General features: G+C 36.3%; 1 protein-coding gene across 4 annotated transcripts in view; it reads left to right on the forward strand.

Moving 5' to 3' along the window:
• GLIS3 (GLIS family zinc finger 3) overlaps positions 1 to 7,520 on the forward strand; it is a 161,555-nt gene extending 154,035 nt beyond the window's left edge. For all 4 annotated transcript variants that reach the window (XM_048292592.1, XM_048292593.1, XM_048292595.1 and 1 more), the window contains exons 9-10: positions 1,878 to 2,060; positions 3,269 to 7,520. In XM_048292592.1, coding sequence (XP_048148549.1) covers positions 1,878 to 2,060; positions 3,269 to 3,405 — 320 coding nt within the window. In that variant the 3' untranslated portion in view covers positions 3,406 to 7,520. The remainder of the gene's footprint in view (positions 1 to 1,877; positions 2,061 to 3,268) is intronic.
• The last annotated feature ends 12,418 nt before the right edge of the window (positions 7,521 to 19,938 follow it).

The raw sequence follows: 19,938 nt of genomic DNA on the forward strand, positions 1-19,938 counted from the left end.
CTGATGACTAGAGTTGTCTGAGTAATGAAAGAAATGTAAAAAATCATCCAAAGTATTCATTTAAAAAAAAGAAAAATTGTCATTTCTTTAAAAAAATTGTTAGCTGATATGAATTAGTTATATTATGCCGCTATACAGACAGCTCTACTAGTAACAGCTATCTTTAAATTATGAATAATAAGATTTTAATAAACAGAAACACTTATATTCTTTTCACATTTGCAAATCAGTCTCTTAGTATAGTATGGGACTTAGATCTCTCTCTTACTTTTTCTTTTCCTTTTGTTCTTCACAGTCAGATGGCACCACATGATTACTTGGTGTTTGTGTAATTTGCCTAATGGACAAGCAGAAATATACCACAAAGAAACACTATCTTGAAGGATTTCAGACTGAAGTCAGCTGGAATTTTTCCATGCCATAGCAGCAAAGGCTACTCACGCATGGCATATATTTCTGAATGGCAATTATAATGATTTTCTTGAGAAAATACTCTCTATTTCTTGTGACAGGCAGAGAGATGACTGAGTAGGAAATAGATATCCGTCAGAAACTTCCCACCCTATGGAAATTATAATTGTGGTAGTCATTCATTACATATCTGTAATGAAATCTTTGTCCACAACAGTTCAGTAGGATAAGGAGGCTATTACAAATGTACCTGGACCACAACTGCCATGGCTTTTTTAGATGCTCAGCATCTCTCAGGACAAGGCTCCTTATGTGATTAAAAACAAGAACTTTTTGCTTTTAGAAGCAATTTTTACAGCTTACAGCTGTTTTATCATATTCAAAAATATTTCACTTTCCTAAGGAAGTAATGCTGTCATGTCATCAAAGTAGCTGTTTGTTCTTTGCCTTGACGTCATGAATCTTGGCTGTAGTGTACTGATTCAAAGAAACACAACTGATGTAGTCTTGTGCGTGTGTGTGTTTTAAACAGTTTAATCAGAGTTGCAGCTGAAACATTCAGTTGCTGGAACTTTATTAGCTGCGTGAAAACACAGAAAACTGATGCTACAGTTAGTTCCCTAACAGATACCTCAAGTATGGTCAGGATCTACTGCCTGTATTGGATATGGTTTCTTGTTATCCTACATTCAGCTCTATTGCAGATTATCTTGGCCATGGCACGTGTGAACAAAGACACCAAGTTAGGAGATTTTGCTGTGTGATGTTGAGCTCCAGTTCTAAGACCTCTACACCTTGGCTTGACACACTGCAGATACACACAAGACATTTAGAATAGTGCTAAATAACTGAGGGGAAGAGAACTACATATGCTTATTTCTTGTTACAGCTCTCTATTTTAAAAGATGGGTAACTTACACTGAATTGTGCAAAGGACTTGTATCAAGGAAAGTTACATTACTTTTCTGTGCTCTTTTTCCATCATAAAAAATTTTTGCTCAGCATCTCTCTGCATGACCATGCTATCAGCCAGCTGTCTTGGCACCAGTGATAGACCTGTGGATTTTATTCAGACTTTATTTGGGTAATCTTATTTTATTTTGAACTTAGCATTTTCTTAGATTTTTCAGGCAGATGCACAGTGTGACTCTGAAGAGTACCAGTTCAAACAAAGGATTACACAGTAGAGGGAGGAATTTCCTGAAAACTTTCAGGTTCTAGCCAGTCAGGGCCTCTCACAGGTCATGGTGGAATCAGGACGTCCATGTAGCAGATTGTGTTTGAAATTAGTAGCAACATGAGGAAGTTTTACGGAGTATCATATCAATACTGCTTTATTTGCTTAAAATTATTGAAGACCTGGTGGTAGGGCAGTTGAAGTTTTTATCATTCTCATGGCCATGGTTGTACATACTATCCTTTGTATCTCTGTCCAGCTCTTACTTACGGCCTTCTTCTCATTCTAGGTTTTTATGGGCAGCTTCAGACTTTCTGCCCTCCACATTATGCTGACACTCAGAAGAACATACAAGACAGTGTTTCTTGCAGTATGGTTCCTCCTGTTGAAGACTGCTTAGCTCCCACATCAGTGGGCCAGGCAGGGCTTGGCATTTTCCGTCGAAGTTTTTCAGGTCATTCTGGTATCAAAGGTAAATAACAGCTGGTGATTCCGTGGATAACTGTGTACAGTTTGTGAACTTTGGCAGATGTTCTTGAGCTGTGTATTTGGGTGGGACATGTCATGACAGATTTGACTCTTCACAAAGAGGAGATAGCTTTCAGACCTTCGTGGAGAGGTTGGTGTTGGGAGGCAGGCAGTCACCACAGGTGACAGTAACAACTGGCCTGTGTGCAGTCTTCACACTGGTGAAGGCTTCTTAAGGTTCTAGCCTGTGGGGCTCAGACAATCTCTGGCTCATGTATTTGCTTTGAAATACAGTCCATTGAGCCCTCTGTGATGTTTGTGCAGCCACTCCACTCCACTGCACATATTGTGGCAGGGACCTGAGATGATTCAAACCACTGGTTTTGCTTTGTGCATGTTTGGTTTCTATCAGTCTTGAATTTCATTTTTTCACGTTTCCATGACAAAAACTGCAAACTCATCTGTGTGCACTTAACTTAGTCTGTGCCTAGATGAACAGTACTGAAGGGGCTTGCATGCTGATCTGGAAGGGTGAAAGTTATCTCTGTGCAAAGGATCAGCACAAGACAGTGAGCCTAATCTTAGGGCACAAGTAATGTGCAGGTCTTTTACTGTCCTTCCACACAGGATGAATCCACTTATTGTGCTTTGAAGTCCCTTTTATGTCTTGCTCCTTCAGTAGTGTATTGCAAAGCCAGTGCACCTGTTATTTCAAAGAGGCATCTCACAGTATGTAAACGTGTTATCCAAAAGATGGGAGTGTGTCTGAAAACAGTTACTCTTTGAGCTTACTACTGCCACTTCTAAAAGGTAGTAATTTCTGTGCCAGGGTCTATTTTACAACAAATACATTCTACAATATTTTGTTGTCTTCCATCCTGTGTTCAATATGATGAAATTTGTTAAAGAATCGTGAGGTTTGTTTTTAAAATTATCACGATTTTAACACCCATTAAATGGGGAGGTGTTAGTTGCAATGAAATCTGCTCTGCTTCAGACTTGATTCTGACAGAACTGAAAATTCCTCCCTTGGTAAGCAGTAACTTATGTAATTAATTTCATACATATGTTGGCTTATTTATTTTATTTGTGTATTTCATTTAAAACCATTTCCAGTTCTATGCAGAAGTATTAGGACATACTTCATTATATAGTTATCCTACTTGTTAACTGGGTTTTTTTTGTTTTGTTTTATTTTGTTTTTTTTCCTAGTGTATGACTTTCCAGCAGGGTCTGTAGGTATCTTTGGTGATTCAGCTTGCAGCATGCCAGAGGACAGCAGTTTCCTACAAGTAAATGCAGTGGATCGTTGTTCCAGCCAGCTTTCTTCTGTATACACTGAAGGCTAAAGTAATGTATCTAGTTACAAGAACTTGATTCTGTTTCATCTTGCCCTTCTGGTATTTCCCTACAAATTTTTTTCTCTCCATGGAACTGCCATGTATGTATGGGGATATGACTAGATATACATACGTAATGGAGAGGAAAATAGCAATTACCAAGCATTCTTCATTTAATCAAGCAGACAACTGAGAAAAGAGACTGTTTGGAGAAAGCAAGCTTTGCCAAAACCTTAGCAATTCTTTCTTTTCTTCTCATCTGTGGTACAGCAACTATACTTTTTTATTATTTCTTCTTTCTAATTTCTCAAAGGGAATTCAGAGGCCAAATAAGAAAACTGGTTGTTGGCTGCAATCCTTTCAAGCTGAATGGGTGTACTTACAGAAGAACAGCTTTAGAAAGTTCCTTTTTCAAAAAAGAAAAATAAGTAAAACCAGAGTATACTACAAACATTTCAAAGGCATACAGCTTTTGTACAATCTGTTTGCATGTGACAGTTCCAAAGTTAACCACACAGCAGTATCCAAAAGGGAGAGAAATTAGACACACATGTTGGCACTACCTGTTGGAGGCATTGGTGTGGCTTCTTTTTGGATCAAAGGTCGTTGGTACCAGATTTTTTACAGGCCTCAGGTTAGGTGTCCTTTCCTTTCCTCTGCATTTTAACCCATTCAGTATGGCTATTACTATTTTGCCAATATTCATCTGACCCAATGCTATAAGCATGAATAAGAAAGGTTAAATACACAAAAAGTTATGTAGATTTTGTCTCTATTTAACACACCTGCCAGATAAGAATAAATGCATTTTAACTTTCAGTTGCTTTTTAATTAGACTGTAGAGCATTGTTGCTGTATGTGCTATAGGATTCTGCAGGAAGGTTTAAAATATTTTGTAGGAAAGATTCTTCCTTAAATTCCACACTTTTTTTTAAAAGCTATCTGTACTGATACAATAAATTTTGGTTGTCCTAACCTTTTTCCATAACACATTTTCAGAAAGAAGAACTACTCTTAAGGGTACTATGTTTCCTCTGGTTACTTAGAGAGGTAAAACTGGACTGGTTTGGTGGTTTTGATTTTTCTGCTAAATGTCAGGCTCAAGGTCCTCAAATTTAGTCCAGGATGCAAGCAAATGAGGTTGTCCTTCATGAAACATACAAGGTTATGAGTTAAAACCAGTATTCTGCAGTGGAGATGTCATCACGTGATCCTGTATACCTTGAGAACAACTCTTACATTAGTAAGACTCAGCTTTTAGGTTTTAATTCCTGTTCATCGATTTTGTGGACTTCTTACTGTGTAGTGTACATCTTAATATTCTCATGACCTGACAGAGTAAGGACAGAAATTTGAAGTTCATTCTTGCAGGCTGGACTATAACTATGCTTCTGAAATCACTCTTCTAAAAAGATAAACTTTAAAAAAAATGTTTATACAAGCTTTTTTTTTTCCCCTGGCAAACTTTTGAGAGTTGTTCAGTCCAATTTGGCTCAAATTCATAATTTAATCTGCCCTTATGTGGAATAGATGAATTTATGTCCAGATGTTTGCGAACACTGGCAATCTTTCAAGGTTTGTATTCATGAGGTATATTCTCACATGCAGTCACGTGCTTAAATATTTAATGGAGACATTTTCATCCGATACATAGAATATATGGATAAACCATGCACATAAATGAAGTACAATGACAAATAATGTGACTAAAATACATCTAATTCTGTGCTAAGTTCTTCCCCCTTTTATTCTGCTTCTCACATCACAAGTGCATGTGTCCCTCTGCTCCAGCTTGCACTGAGAGGTCTAGATGTTACGGTATGTGATTTGCATTGGGTTAAATGACACCAGGCATCCCTCACATGTGCAATCAGAAAGACAGTCCTTTTGCATTAATGTGCATTGACTGCAAGTTTTACCTTTTAATAAAGTTTTATTTTGTGCTATCTTAAAGCCCATTCTGTGGTCACTGCACAAGCGTAACTTGGTTCAGTAGGAATAATTAGTCACACTGAACACTTCAGTTTCAAATGTGTGGAATTGTGTTTTGTTCCACCAAAGTCAGCAAGGCCAGGATCAGACTATGTGTGGACATATGCATGTACATACGCATGCACCTATACACTTTTTTATATAGAAATCCTTCAAAATTCTTTTAACCAGATGATTGTCCAGAATTTGTCCACTGCTGTTTACAAAATTGAAATATGGTTGCTGTCTTCAGATTTGTACCACCTTGACTTTTAAAACTTTTGAAATATTTTTTTGTAGTATCTGAAAGTTATTCCATAGAGTTGGGGGATTATACATTCTGAAACATGCTGACCAAAGGGAAAATGGGAGTACTGAATTCAAAAAGGGCATTTTTAATTTGGGGGTTCATCAGTTACATTTAAAAAGGAAAGTTTTGCAAGTCATTAATTAATTCTTTCACATAAATATAATATATATATATATTTACAGCTTTCCATGAGCCTTAATCCTAAAAAGAAGGACCTAGAGTACAGTCAAATCAAGCATATGCATGTAGGCTACCAGTCTGTAAAAAGGCATGCCTTTGTTTACTTCTCATTCAGAGACAAAAAGGATTCTTCACTATTATTTCATTATTCTCTTTGGAGTTGGACTGACTTCGGGGCATAAATTTAATCACTGAGGGCAATTGCATAAAAAGCCCCATTGTATCTCATATGTATTGGATATTTAAATAGGGAATTCTGCTTGTCACAATGAAAAATGGTGCTTGAGAAAATACAGTTTTGTGGGTTATCTGTGTAACCAAGTTATTTGCAAATACTTGTGCCTCAGTGATTTTTGTGTTGTTATTCTACTTGCTGTATTTTTAACTTTCTAAAGGGATTCATATATAAGAGATTAAGTTATTTTAGACTGTGGACATTAAACAATATTCAAAAGAAATTATTTACAATGATTCTTTTATACAATTCATCTGTTTCCCAACTCAGTTGTCTATTTATATCTGCATTAGAAATGGTTCTACACTGGAGTTTAAAATACAGTTTCAAAGTGCATGTGTACAAGTGGAAGTGTATGAGGGTGCACGTGTGTATCTGGATCTCCCTTTCTACATATGTGTACACAAAACCATATAGGCATTGTGGCTTACTACTACCAGATGCTGAAGCGTTGCAGTGCTGAGGCCATCTGTCACACTGTATTTTGTTTTCAGCTTTTCTTGAAAAGGTGTGAATGAGTATGAAGATTACATTTTAACTGTTTATTCCCTGTTTTCCCTGTGTAATTTTATAGCAGATTTTTTAAAACAGCACTTTTTTATTGTTTGTATGAAATCTTGTTCTTGGTTTGGGGCTTTATATATATATATATATATATATATATATCTCCTTGAAGCAGGTAAAGCAAAAGACCACAATTTAAAATTAGCTGAGTGAGTTTTTATTTAAGAAAAAGAAATCCTTTTGTTCTGTACAGAAAGCAGCATCTTGTGTAATATTTTTTACACAAAGCACTTTGGTGAGGAGAGAAAGTGGGATTATGTTTTTCCTAAAACTTACGGATTAATCTACATATTTATACATGCTTACATATATACATATGATCTTAATTTGCCATACTGTATATCTGGCTGATATATCTTGCTCTAAAGAAATGTCTGTTGCATGTCACGAAAAAAAATTAAAAAGAATTAGTTACATCTTTTGCTCTACTAGTATGTGTAATTTTGTGATTTGTTACAGTTGTTTTTCATACAATCATAAGTTATTTTTGTCCTGTTTCATAACATTCTATTTTATGTAAAAGGCAAAAATGAAAGGTGTATTTGCATGGTACAAAATAAAACTGGAAAATTATAACTCCATTACGTTACCTGTAGAACATATTATTGTCAGATGCCGTTAAACTGCTCCAGCTCTTGTCCTTCACCATAAAACTACTTGTATTTTTATGGATTCGTATAATTAGAAACAGAACTAGGAAAAAAACCCCTCAGAGATTTCTCAAACCCACTTGGCTCAGAGTTTTAAGTCTGGATTTAATTATTATTATTATGGTGAAGCTAGAGATTTGTAGAGATAAATGAATGCTGCGGTGTGTGTTTACACCCTGGGTGGAGACATAAATAAAAGAAGATTATTTAATTACATTTTTGTGCTGTGATAATTTTTAATTTTTATGGGTTTCTTTGGTCATGTGATTTGACAGTACAACATATCAAGGCATTTTGCTTTTTTGTCTGGTTATTGTTTCTAACATACTCAAGCAATTAAGCTATTTCAGAGCACTTAATGTAAGGAAGAGAGCATTTTTTTAAACTCTGCATTAGTCAAAATGAAAACAAAAGATAGAGGCAGAAGTTGATGCATGCTCACATCCAAAACACATCCTAAGAATCCAACAGGAGATACCACACCCACATATTGGACTAGAAATCAAAGGACACGATACAATCTAATAAAATAATTAAGTGCAGAAAAATCCTGCTGCAGGGTTGCAAAGAGACCTTTGGAAATAATGGTCCTAGCTGATCTTACTATGAAATTATTAACATGGTTGGCTCTGTGTCAACCATGAGCAGAAAAAAACTACTAAGCCTACAGTCACTGACACTTACATATATGATCTTGTAGAGTTTTGCTAAAAATAAACTTTGCCTGGTGCAATCTTATTTACACTGCATTTTAATTTAATGTAGGAAACTGGCTCCATGGTTTAAGAAATATTGTTAGTGAATTCTATAAGCTTCCATGAAGAACTGAGAGTTGCTGAATTCAAGTGTTTCAAAATTCAATTTTCTTTTTTAACAAAGAGCTTTTAAAATGAGAAGTATGAAAGAAGTATTCAAGTTCCATATGCAGTGGAGAGTAACATGGCTCAAAATACCTCAAAGCCATGTGCCTTTTCCTGTGTGCTTGAGCTGGACCAGTGTTACATGATGTCCTGCAAACTATCCTACAGCAAAATAGTCAAGTGTAAAGAAATAGTAAAGAAATTATGTGACAAATATATTCCTCCAAAGAACATAATTTCTGAATGAAAGTTGTCTAAACTTTTTATTTGATAAAGTGTTGGTGTTCAGGGTTTTCAGAACAAAATCCCATTTTGAAACATCAGAAATTCTCCCAAGATGAAAATTTAGGGAGTGGGAGAGATAGTGTTAATTCATTGCTTGTATGTACTTATAGCTATGAATTCTCCCATGCAGCTGTGCCAAAGCCCACTGTATTTGTGAATTTATACCAGCTCTGCCCTAATGGAAAACACTTCAATAAAGCTTTATGTGCACCAATCTCCTTCAATAAGAGGGGAAAAAAGAAACATAATTCTTCCACTCTGAATATGTATCTACTTGTATTTACTACATCTAATTACACAATACCTTATATTTGAAGATAAGAGTGAAAACATATATATGAAAACAAAACTGACCATTTTCCTAGACCATGATCCTCAGTAAAATTCTTGCCATGATCCTCAAGAAAATGCTTCACATTCAAACTTGCTGTTTCCTACCTCGGATCACTTTATAACTCCAAGTAACATCACATGTGTTTTGAATTCCCTGATTTTCAGACTCTTTCTGTTACCCACTGTTACTCCTTGAGAAGCAGTTTTAATAATTTTGTCCCATAATGGACAGTCTTAAAGTGGACAACTTGTGCATGACTGTGTATACTCACTTACTGTAATAAACTACAAGAAACATAATGGTAAAATTAATCTTACAGAATGAAAAATGTTAGCTCTTTTAGGGTTGCTATGTCTCCTTCCAATATGTTAATTTATATTCTCCTTTACCTTCCTTGAAACTATAATGTTCTCATTTAAAAGTTAAGTATGAAAATCATTCTACCACATCTTCCCATGCCATTTATAGATTTACAACCAAAGTAAATTTACCCAGCAGTCAGTATCATTAATGATTCACAAATGAGATGGGTTAGTTCAGTGAACTGTAACAAAGAGCACCTTTCTATGTGTCTAGTTAAACGTTCCAACATGCCTTTGTTATAACTAAAAAATGCAAACGTTATGCATGGTTGCAGCTAGGTACACAGGATAAAACATTACAAATATATCTAGGCAGATAGAAGAAAATATAACAATTTCCTCAATATTATACTTTTTTCCCTTTTGATCAAAAATGTGTCAGTGGGCAAACTCCAAGCTTGGCTGCATGTAAATCATCTAGCTTCAGCTAGTCCAGGAATGGACAGAGTGAGGTTGATTAAGCTCATGAAAGGGTGAGCTGGCCTTATTCCCTGAAAATTCTGGCTAAAATCTGTTGGAAAAATAAAAACCAAAGTGGCTCTGCAACTGTGGCTGCCATATTTACAATCCTAATAACTAGACTGGCAGCACTGTGATTTCACCCACCACTTTGCATAGCACACAGTTGTAATTAAGCTGTAGTTATCTTTGACTGGAGGAAGAGGAAGGATACTTTATTTTAATGGAAGTTAAATTAGTAGTATATGAGGGAAGTTCCTAGAGAAAAAAATAAAGCAGTAATACTGGGCCGGCTTATCCATTGGAGAAGGAGGAGTAGTGTTACACGGCACCATTATTGCACTAAACTTTTATTCATGATCAATTTGACTTTTATGCAATGAGGAGTTAAAACAGTTCTTAAAAGAAATTGGAAGTTTTTACCCTGGAAGTTTAAAATCAGTGAAGGCTGCATTCCTATCATACTTTTTTTTTTTTTTTTTCAGCCCTTCTGTAAAAGCCAAAAAATACTTGGTAAAATTTTCTAGTTCCAGTGTCAATTTTCTCTTTTGTGGCTTTGTTAAGACAGTCTAAAAAAGCATTGAATACAGTAGCAGCTTTGTCATCTAGATATGTACAGAAGGGAAACTGTATTAAAATTATTAAACTAATTTTAGGAAACCTGCTAAAATAGAACCTGCACAAAGCAGAACTGTGGAGATTTACTCAATCAGAAGTACTCAAACCAAAGCTGAACTAACATTTACAAAAAGGTGACTTCACCCAACTAACGGAAATGCTGCTTAAAGGTTGAACTGGAAAGAATGGCACTCATATCCACTGTGGTACTCTTGTTGCTACATTTTTTCCCTACTTGCAGCTGTGTGTTTCAGGTACTCAGGAGCCTATTTCACTGTTAAGTACAGAGTTTGTGCGGGCAGTTGGGCTTTTTATCTTGGTGGGCCTTTTTCATAGAAACTGCATGCTATACCACTGCTGAGCAAACCTACTTCGAGTAAAGGCAGGGCAAGTTTGTATTTAGCTGAAAGGGACTTATAGTAGCTTCATTGCATTTACTTTAAACTTTCTTCTTTGATCCTTAACCCTAACACGACAGTCAAATGAGGCTATGCTTAATGGCTCAAAGGACAAAAAGAATTGATCATGCCAATCCCATTGTCCTTCATTTTACTTTCACATCACTATGTGACTTCTAATAGGACATTTACCTTACAGGAACAAGCAGGAGCCAGAATGCTTGTCTGATCAGTTTTTCATGCCTTATGGATGAAGTTGTTACTTTCACTGTATGAATTACGGCCTTTCACAAGTCATCACACACAATGAAGGCTGTTAGCAGATAAACAAGGACGTTAGGGGACGTGACAGCTTAAAGACATCTTCATGCTGCTTTAGACAAAGGGATCACCACTGCTGAGCCTGGTAATGCAAACTGGAGCACTCTGATGGCAAAAGGTTCACTGAAGCAACTGGAGACCAGTGTGGCCCACATCTGACCGCAGCCTGCACCTATTCCAAATATGCTTTCTGCAAAGGTCAGTAGTTTTGGTGACTCTCTGCTGCCTGAGAATCCCACCATGGGAAGGATCCTCAGAAAGCTGGCCAGCTGCATTTTACACTGGACTTGGGATGAGCATGGTTATTGAACAACACGAAAGGCACTGGATGTAGTTCTGGCTGCCTGTACTAGAGAAAAACTGGAGCAGAAACCTAGTATTGCAGGGTTCCCAATTAATGCAACATATTGCATCAAATTAATACAGTCTAGTATTTCCTGTCATTACTGCTGCGTCTTTCTGTTTAGTGGCTTTAGCATATTTTTATGCTAAAATCAGTACTAAGAAGGGAGAGGGAAAAAGTATGTTTTCCCATGTGTTGTTCTCTTTTCTATGATATCTTTTCTCTTTTGTTGTTGTTTTTTTGTTGAAAGTCTTCCTGACAAATCACACAAAACATTTAAGTCATTTTGGGGCTTCACAGATGTGAATGAGGGTAAATTTACCCCTTTCTCTTTGCAGAAGAAGGTAAGTAGGAAAACTGATGTTGTATGTCTTGCTTGAGAATCATACAGAAGTCTAAATTTGAACTGAAGTTTGGATTCAAAAGCAAAAATAAGTCAGAGATAAGTTCAGGAAACACATTACTGAAGGAAATGTGATATGTGAAGGAAAAAATAAAAACAGTACAGCATAGTACAATATACCTCTATATATGTACAGAGACAGAGAAAGGACATACAGGAGCTGACAAAAGCTTTTTCTTCTCAAAGGTCTCAAGGTTGTTTCCTAAAACAGGAGGAGAATGCATCATTAACCTAAATTTGGGGTTGTAGTTGCCAGTAGCATTTATAAGACTATCAATTACATATTTTCAGTCTAGGTAAAGCCATTGCGAGCATCATCAGAAACAGAAATCAGTAGTTACTGGAAGACATAGGTAGCTTATAACCTGGAAAACCTCACAATCATGGGGTTTTGCCTTCCAATTTTGTCTTACCTTGATTTTATGTGCACTGCACTTGAGAGTCTTATTCCAATTCCATGTAAACCCTTGAGCAGATTCTCAATGGCACTTTGCTATATGTACCTATTAGCAGCAACTTGCCATGTTCACAAGTACTATCATTTTGGCATGGCAGAGTTGTACATCCAGTCTTCCCTGACATAACCAACTGCCTAAACTATACCACAGAGGAGAATTTTGCATTCACTGGTTCCTGTTCTTTCATTCCTCTGTTTTTTGTCTTGCATTTTTTGAGAGAGAACTGATACCAGATATGCAGTCTTCCTTGGTATTTCTGTTGCACTTACTGAATACCCTGAGACTCATTTGTAAGACGAGTGTGCCTACATGGGAAGTACAGAAAATCTCACCCCAAAGTCAGGAAGAACCTCTGTGATCTTCTCATCCAGTTTTTTGTTGAAGTGGGAGATAATAGAAAAGTCTATAAAAGAGTGACACAGAAATGTTAACTTTAATTCAGGCCCCATTTGAACTGTAGTGAACAAGGAGTGATTCTCCTACAGTCTGTAGTGTGAAAGCCTGTAATGAACATGAATACCAAATCAAGCCTAGTGAGTGCCACACTAAAAGCTCATCTAAATTTCATACACTTGGGGTTTGGTGAAGAGGAGAGAAAAAGTGAGTAATCTACTTCTTTTCCCTCTCAAAGCTGCTACTTGCTAAACTATGTGTGGGTCTGCAAAATGTTGGAATTAATCTCATGGCCTTACCTCATCCCACAGGCATTTAACAAAGACAGTATTCTTAAATACTGAGTTTCAAATAATTATCAGAACTGAGTGAGAGAAAAAGGGGACAAAGAGCACCTGACATGATGGCATGTTAATAATTTACTGAGATGTCTAGGATAGCATATGCTTTCAGTACAACAACATTTCATGCACTCCAGAAATAGGCCCACTCTTCTCAGCAAAGGAGATGGAGCACTTGATGAAAAATGGCAGCTAACAAGTGTGTCACCTGTTTGTGCATCATTTAATCTGCGTAAGTGTGTAAAGGCTTGTTGCTGCAAGAACATACAGGCAAGAATTGAGAGGTTCTTTGCTTCTCTGAGTCTCCTTACAGCCTCCAGTTAATTAATCCTGGAAAATATACATGGAAATTTCAAACATGCGTCTTTGCACATAACAAAATCTAATGGGGTGCAAGGGCACTCCAGAAACAACATGGTGAAAAAAGCTGCCTGACCACACTTCTCCAAGGGGTCACATTCTTAATGAATTATTTGAATAACATAATTGTGATAGGCCCCTAAAATATATGCACGGCATATCCTGAAAAAAAATTGAAAAGCAGAATCAAGCTATGCCCCAGACCAAATTCAGCAAAGATAACACCCCACCACCCCTGCCCCCCAGCCTCTCCTTTCCGAGTGTGCATTTTCTAAGTGAGGATATATTGGAAAGATGCATTGCCCAGATTATCTCCTGGACTTGCTGTCTTTCTACAAGGTCATCACCATCAAGCATATCTGAAAGTAACAAAGCCATTTTCAGTGCTGGTCATGGTACTACAAGGTTAGCAGCTGAGGAAAACTCAGGGATGTGGGTGAGCATAACTTCTTTTCAGCAAAGGTAAGTTCTGTTATGGAATAACATGTTGAGACAATAAGACCTGCTATCTAAAATGCAGGAGTTGAGTGAAACAACCTTGAGGCTTTATCCCTTTTCTCTCCCTCTGTCTGCAGCAAGAGGAAAGTGCTGATAAAAATAACAGCAGGTTCTGCCCAGGCTCTGCATTTGCTGAGAGATCTAGGCCCCACACCTGCCTGTTCCCTTGGGATCACGGGTATCTAGAATATTCTTGAGAATGTCAGGGAAAATGCCTTTTTGAGCTCAAGGGATTCTTTGTTGTGTAAAACAACTTAGAAGCATGCACAACAAAGAACAAAAGCTGGTACTGGCCACTGAGTTATTTCAATACCAAAAAGGAAAACGTGAAATTAGCAAGACTCATGTTTCACGCAGCAGATCAACTGCAAGCATGTGTTTCTTCTACTATTCAGGGGATTTTTAAATTTACATAAAACCAAGAAAAATTATGTGCACAAAAGAAAATCAACGAAACAGAGGATAAGGTTTCTGTTTCAAAGCAACAGCCCTGGTAACACATGTGGCAGTTGCACAAGACAAGTGAAAATAAACAAATTGTTTTAAAAATCCAATCTTAATGCCAACTCAAATAACCTTGCTGAGTCATAGAATTCTAAGAAACTGTGCCCTCACTCCTGCAACTGTTGATGTACCTCATTCAGTTGGTATGTGATATTTCTAAATTTGTTGATTGTCTCAGTCATCAGTCCTACTGCTTGACAATGCTAATTTTGTTTGCTTCCTTTCTTTATGTTTGATAGTTCTGGTTTTGAGCTAAGCTACTCTGATTTTGAAGCAGTATCACTCTGTTTCCATGGAATTAATTTTATGCTTACATTGGGAAGACACAGAATGCTTATGTTTAGCAGAAATGTGCTGTGTGCTTTACACGTATTTGAAAGGTTGCACTGATAAAAATATTTGGCAAATTAATATGGTGCCTATTTGTACTGATAGACTGAAAGAGCAGTTTTCTGTACAAGGGAAAGTACAGTCAAACTTCAGGAGATTTTTTAAAATGAGCTCACAGGATTTTTTTCCTTTATGTAGGAAGCTGTTACTGATCAGATATGTACTTGTGTAATGATGGCACTTATAATTCCGCAGCAGTTTCTCTGAAGTTCCTGGAACTAGCTTGACATAAATCAGCACTGGCAGAGTCAAAATCAGGCATTCAGCCTTAGAAAGTGACTGTGCTGGGAAGTGTGTACAGATCCATTCCCTTGGAGCCCTGACTGTAAGGAACTCAAAAGAACACTCTACTGTAAAAATATTTAGATGAATTTTGGTTTTTAAGACAGCTGGTAGCAGTTACATTTTGCTCTGAGGATCTTCTCTATGATGTTCTGGGTGGCAAGACAGGCTATAAAGAAACTACAAACTATTTGCAAGCAGATGCATAGAAATTTGTCATCAATGTCACATTCTTTACTTTTCCAAAGCAAATCTGCCACAGATGTGGCAGCATAAGGTGACCTAAAAGTGAATGAAGTGAGAAATTTATTGCTTAGCAGTCTTTAAAAGTGAGCTGGAGTGTGGATAAAATGGTCTCATTTCCACAGTCAAACTACAGTGAAGTCTGGACTGATGTGATTATGTCTTCTTAAATTCAGCTGAGACAATTTATTCTCATAAGCAAAGACATTCCTTGACGGTCCTTTTTTGTGTTTGGTTTGTTGGTTTTTTAAATTAGATCCTTAGCTAGAAATCCCTTACCTTATATTTCTTCTCACATGGTACACAATGGAAAATACCTTCTGAAGTAAGCACCAGAAGAAAGCTTCCTGACTCATACACTCCATGGTTAACCATTAATCTCATGTTTGTGATCAGTGTATGATAACAATGCCATGTCTAAGTAATTCTCTTGGTAGTGCTGAGAGAAACTATTTGCACTGCATACCTTTCATCTTTGTCTACCATCCATTAACTGTAAACTGTCAACTAAAGTATTTCAAAATGCAAAAGTCAAATCTGATGAGTTCTGATTGTGCCAAAATCTCTGTAAGAGTGATTTAAAAAGAGCCATAGATGCTGATGAATATTTGAGTCATGCATCTTGAAGCAGTATTTACTGATTTTTCTAAGAGCCGTTTAGATTTAGTTCCGTATTCTTGTACAGTTTGTACTGTAAAGTAATGCAAACTGGCTGTATGTGTTTGTAGGATGGCTGCAATCGGAAGAGAATGCAAAGATAGAAATCTCCAATATGACAATTGATGAGTAAATTATATTTTTTATCTTGAAATTTATGTCTGTTTTGAGTCAGAATCAACTGTACTAAATCTGGCTCCAGATTTCAGCTTCTCATTATGCATTCTGACTCCACTCAAAAACTTCTAAGAAATTACGGATTTTTATTTTATCCTATTCTCTCAAAACAATAATGCCTATTATTTTTCTTCCCTGTAGTAGCTTTTGAACAGTTATAACTATTTATGAGCACATTTTTGCAAATGTTGACCAAGAATATTTCATATATTTTTCTCATCCATGAAGGATATCATTAAAATTGTAATGAGAAAAAATTAATTTTTCACTGGCAAAATCCTCACAGAAACTTCTGAGGTACTTTACTACCATTTGTCTATAAACATAACTTAAGCTGATGAAGCCCCAAGACAACATCCTGCCCTAAACTCAGTCTAGTTTAACTGCAATTGCTTTTCACTAATGCTAGTTTCTGTCTACTCATTTCCTATACTATCTACAATGCTTTAATGTGTAGTAATTTAAAGCACTTGAGTGTAATTGTATCAGTTCTCTATTTTCCACAAGTGATTCTTCCTGATTTTGTTTTGGTGCAAAAGCCAAATCTTAACTCCTTCCCATACTTAAAATTTCCAACAAAAGAACAAGACTGTTGAAATCACAGACAATTTGTGTAATAATGGATGTTCAAATTAAACCTTTATATTTTGCTCTTTCACTCTTCTCTCAAACCTTTTAATACCTGCTCTTTGCAATTTGTTATTATACCAGACTACTCAATTTCCTTGTGGGAAGAGGACAATATTTTTATTTGGGAAAGAAGAGAAAGAGATTTTAAAAGCAACAAACTTCCCCATTTTTGAGGAAACGTCACAAATGAAAAATAAAAAGAGGTATGATTAATGCTAAGATTTAAAATTCCTAAATAACTTAGTACTGGAATACATCTAACTATGAAATAAAATTTTCTCCCGTCTTTGATATGCAGAATCTTTTACCTGATGCCAGAAGGTTATAGTACATCAATGATTAATCAAGAGGACCTTTACTGATCCACATACTGCCGTTTTCTGGTGGTGGTTGACTTTATATGAAGAAAAACACAAGAAAGAAATAAAATTTCAACTTTTATGTAAGATGTATTTATTGATAGTTTTTTCAAAGGGTTTTCCTGGTATGATTTTATGTCTTGCACACCCTGTGGTTTGATCTACAGTGAGGATGCCAAAATATAGCAGTGCATGTCACAATTTAATGTGTGAAGCACTTCAGACAGAATACAAATTGCCTGAAAACTGTGGAGGCTGAAGGTGCTTCTACCTTTTGGTGTAAGTGGAAAACGTCTAGTTTTTTCCTTTAAAAAATAAAACAAACCATCGGCTCATATGGTACAAAAGAAGGCAGGATAGATCCAGTGCAATCTGAAATGGATGTCCAAGTGGGGACTTTTCTAGTTGGGTAAGCTAAAAGCAAGCAGTGGTGGCAGAAAACACAGGTACAAACTTCTGCATGGAGATGCAAACAATGTCACTAGCACACTCTGATAAAAATGCCAAGACTTGGAGGGGGGGGCAGGTTATGTGAATTATAGCTCTGGATGGTATGATGCTCCTTCCCCTTCCATGAAATAAAACTGGGTGACAGTTTTCAGACAAAGAAGCAGCATCCTCCCACTGAACAACTTTAAGCTTGACTCCTGGTTGTGAGTAATCCAGATAGAAAGTGTTCATCTTTAATCTCATTGTCCAGAAGTTCACCATATTTTTTTTCCATTGTTTCAACTGTATAACTTTTAATTTTTTCCTAACTTTTCTTTTGTCTTCTCTTTGTTTGCTGAATAAAACGTTTCCAGGAGGCATATTTGTGTATTGGAGACCAGTGAATCGTATTCCTAGTGTTGGAGACATTACAGAAAGTTTTGGCTGTGAAGTTGTAAAATCTTGCTTAGCAAGTTTTTAATGGACAAGCTTGTGCTATTCACCGCAACAGGGAAGTGTGGAAAGACCTGCAAAAAAGCAACAAACAGATTTTTCAAGTAATAGTAAATGCTCAATGTAAAAAAACCCCAACCAACCAAACCAAACCAACCCAACCCAACCAAAAAAAAAACCCAAATCACAAAACCAAAAACCCCAACAACAACAAACCAAAACCACAAAACCCAAAGCACCCTGTGATCCTTTTGTAAAAGAATTTAAATATGCAGAGCAAACCAGTGCAGTATTTCCAGTCACAAGGAAGAAAAATTAGAAAGTTAAGATCTGGGGAAGCTGAAGGGGAAGCTCAAGATCAAGATTAGGGAAGTGAAAGCTTTTGACAAGAAGAAGAACAGGAAAATCACTCAATTCTAATAAGTGTAGTGCCACGAAAACTTTTTAAGGCTAAGTAATGGAAGTGGCTGTGGTGAAGTGCAGGCTAGACTTTTGACCTAGAACACCTTCAACTCAGCAATAACAGCATTCAACAGCAAAAGTCTCTCACCATAGATACTTGGGTTTGAAGAAAGCATTTGAGAGCCTTTATCAAACTTCTGAATTTTTTCATATCCCTGGAACAACTTGGAATATTACTACATACTGTCAAAACCAATTAAAAATGTCAAGGCTTTACATACAGGTATAGCAAGGACTTTTAAAGGAAACACAATCAGCTTCAATGCAGCATTTGGTACAAAAATTCCAGTCTCTCACTTCTCAGTTTTTACATTTGATTTGTAATGAAAAATTTGCTGAGACAGAGTTTGGTGTAGTAACAAGCAACAAATTAGGAAAGACATTTTGAGTTCCCTGATTAATAGAGTTTTAAAATGCAAACTCCAATAGGTATTGAACAAGTAACAAAGCACTCTGAAGTTCTGCAAACAGCAGAACAAATAATGTTTTATTAAAAAAAAAGCAAATCCAGTGGAAACTCTAGGAGATTCTAATTGAAGTGCTACTTAAAAGCAAAGAAACATAATTACCATACCTTAACAGTAAACTATCAGTCAAAGAAGTCGTTTGGGAGGAAAAACCAGCACAAGTTGGAAATGTACCAACTGCAATGATTACCTTAAATTACAACTATGAATAAGCTACTGATCTTCAATTCTAAGTGCATTACTGCCTAGAAGCTAACTCAAGAAACAGATAGATGTCTAAATGCTTTTGATAGAAAATACCTCAGAAAATTGCTTCTAAACATATTTTGAAACCTTTTGATTTGTCAGAGTTCAACACCTTATTTTAAAAGTAATCTGGAAAAGATGGTAAGGATATATAATTCATGTGAAAATGTGCTGCTGCATGTTTGCCAGGTTATTAGTGTCAGCTGATAGAATTTCAGTAGTGTATAGCATTTAATGATGGCAACTATATGGCACTTCAAGTAAAGGTCACGCAGAAAATAGATAGCAAAAGCAAAATTCAAAGTTGGAGCACTAAAAATCTTCTCAGCCTTCCTCTTTCTTTAAAACCTAAGAAGAAATTTTCAAGCCAAAGTTATAGATTTTTAATGGTGAAAATGAACAGATTTCACAAGTATTTCAGAGGATGTTACAATTTTTTCTACAAATAACACAGGAGGAAACAAAGCCAAAACGAAACAAAACCAAGATGATTTTCTTGTAAGAGTCAGCAAAAATTGTGAATGGGAATTAGTACAACGACTATTCACTGTTTTGTGCTATCACACTTCCTAGTGCTATTGCTTGCATCTGATAATTAATTTTATCTGGTTTGTCCTCCTATAAATTTCAAATTTAACTTTTCCTCATATAATCCATCCATTTACAGGGATAATAGTCTATAAAGTTAATTACTTTTAAAAAGTAAACTTACTCTTTTGCTTAACCTGGTTGCCACACTTGTCCAAAGAAACCCCCTCACATATTTTTTCTACACATTTGCATAGAATTCCAGCAATTAATTTAGAGACTGTTTTTATGCTGTGTCCTTACACTTATGTTGTTTCCCCCAGGTTAAAAACAAAACAAAACCATCCAAAACAGCCCCCCCCCCCAATCAAA

Source organism: Corvus hawaiiensis, chromosome Z, assembly GCF_020740725.1.
Source record: "Corvus hawaiiensis isolate bCorHaw1 chromosome Z, bCorHaw1.pri.cur, whole genome shotgun sequence".
In the NCBI taxonomy this organism is placed as follows: domain Eukaryota; kingdom Metazoa; phylum Chordata; class Aves; order Passeriformes; family Corvidae; genus Corvus; species Corvus hawaiiensis.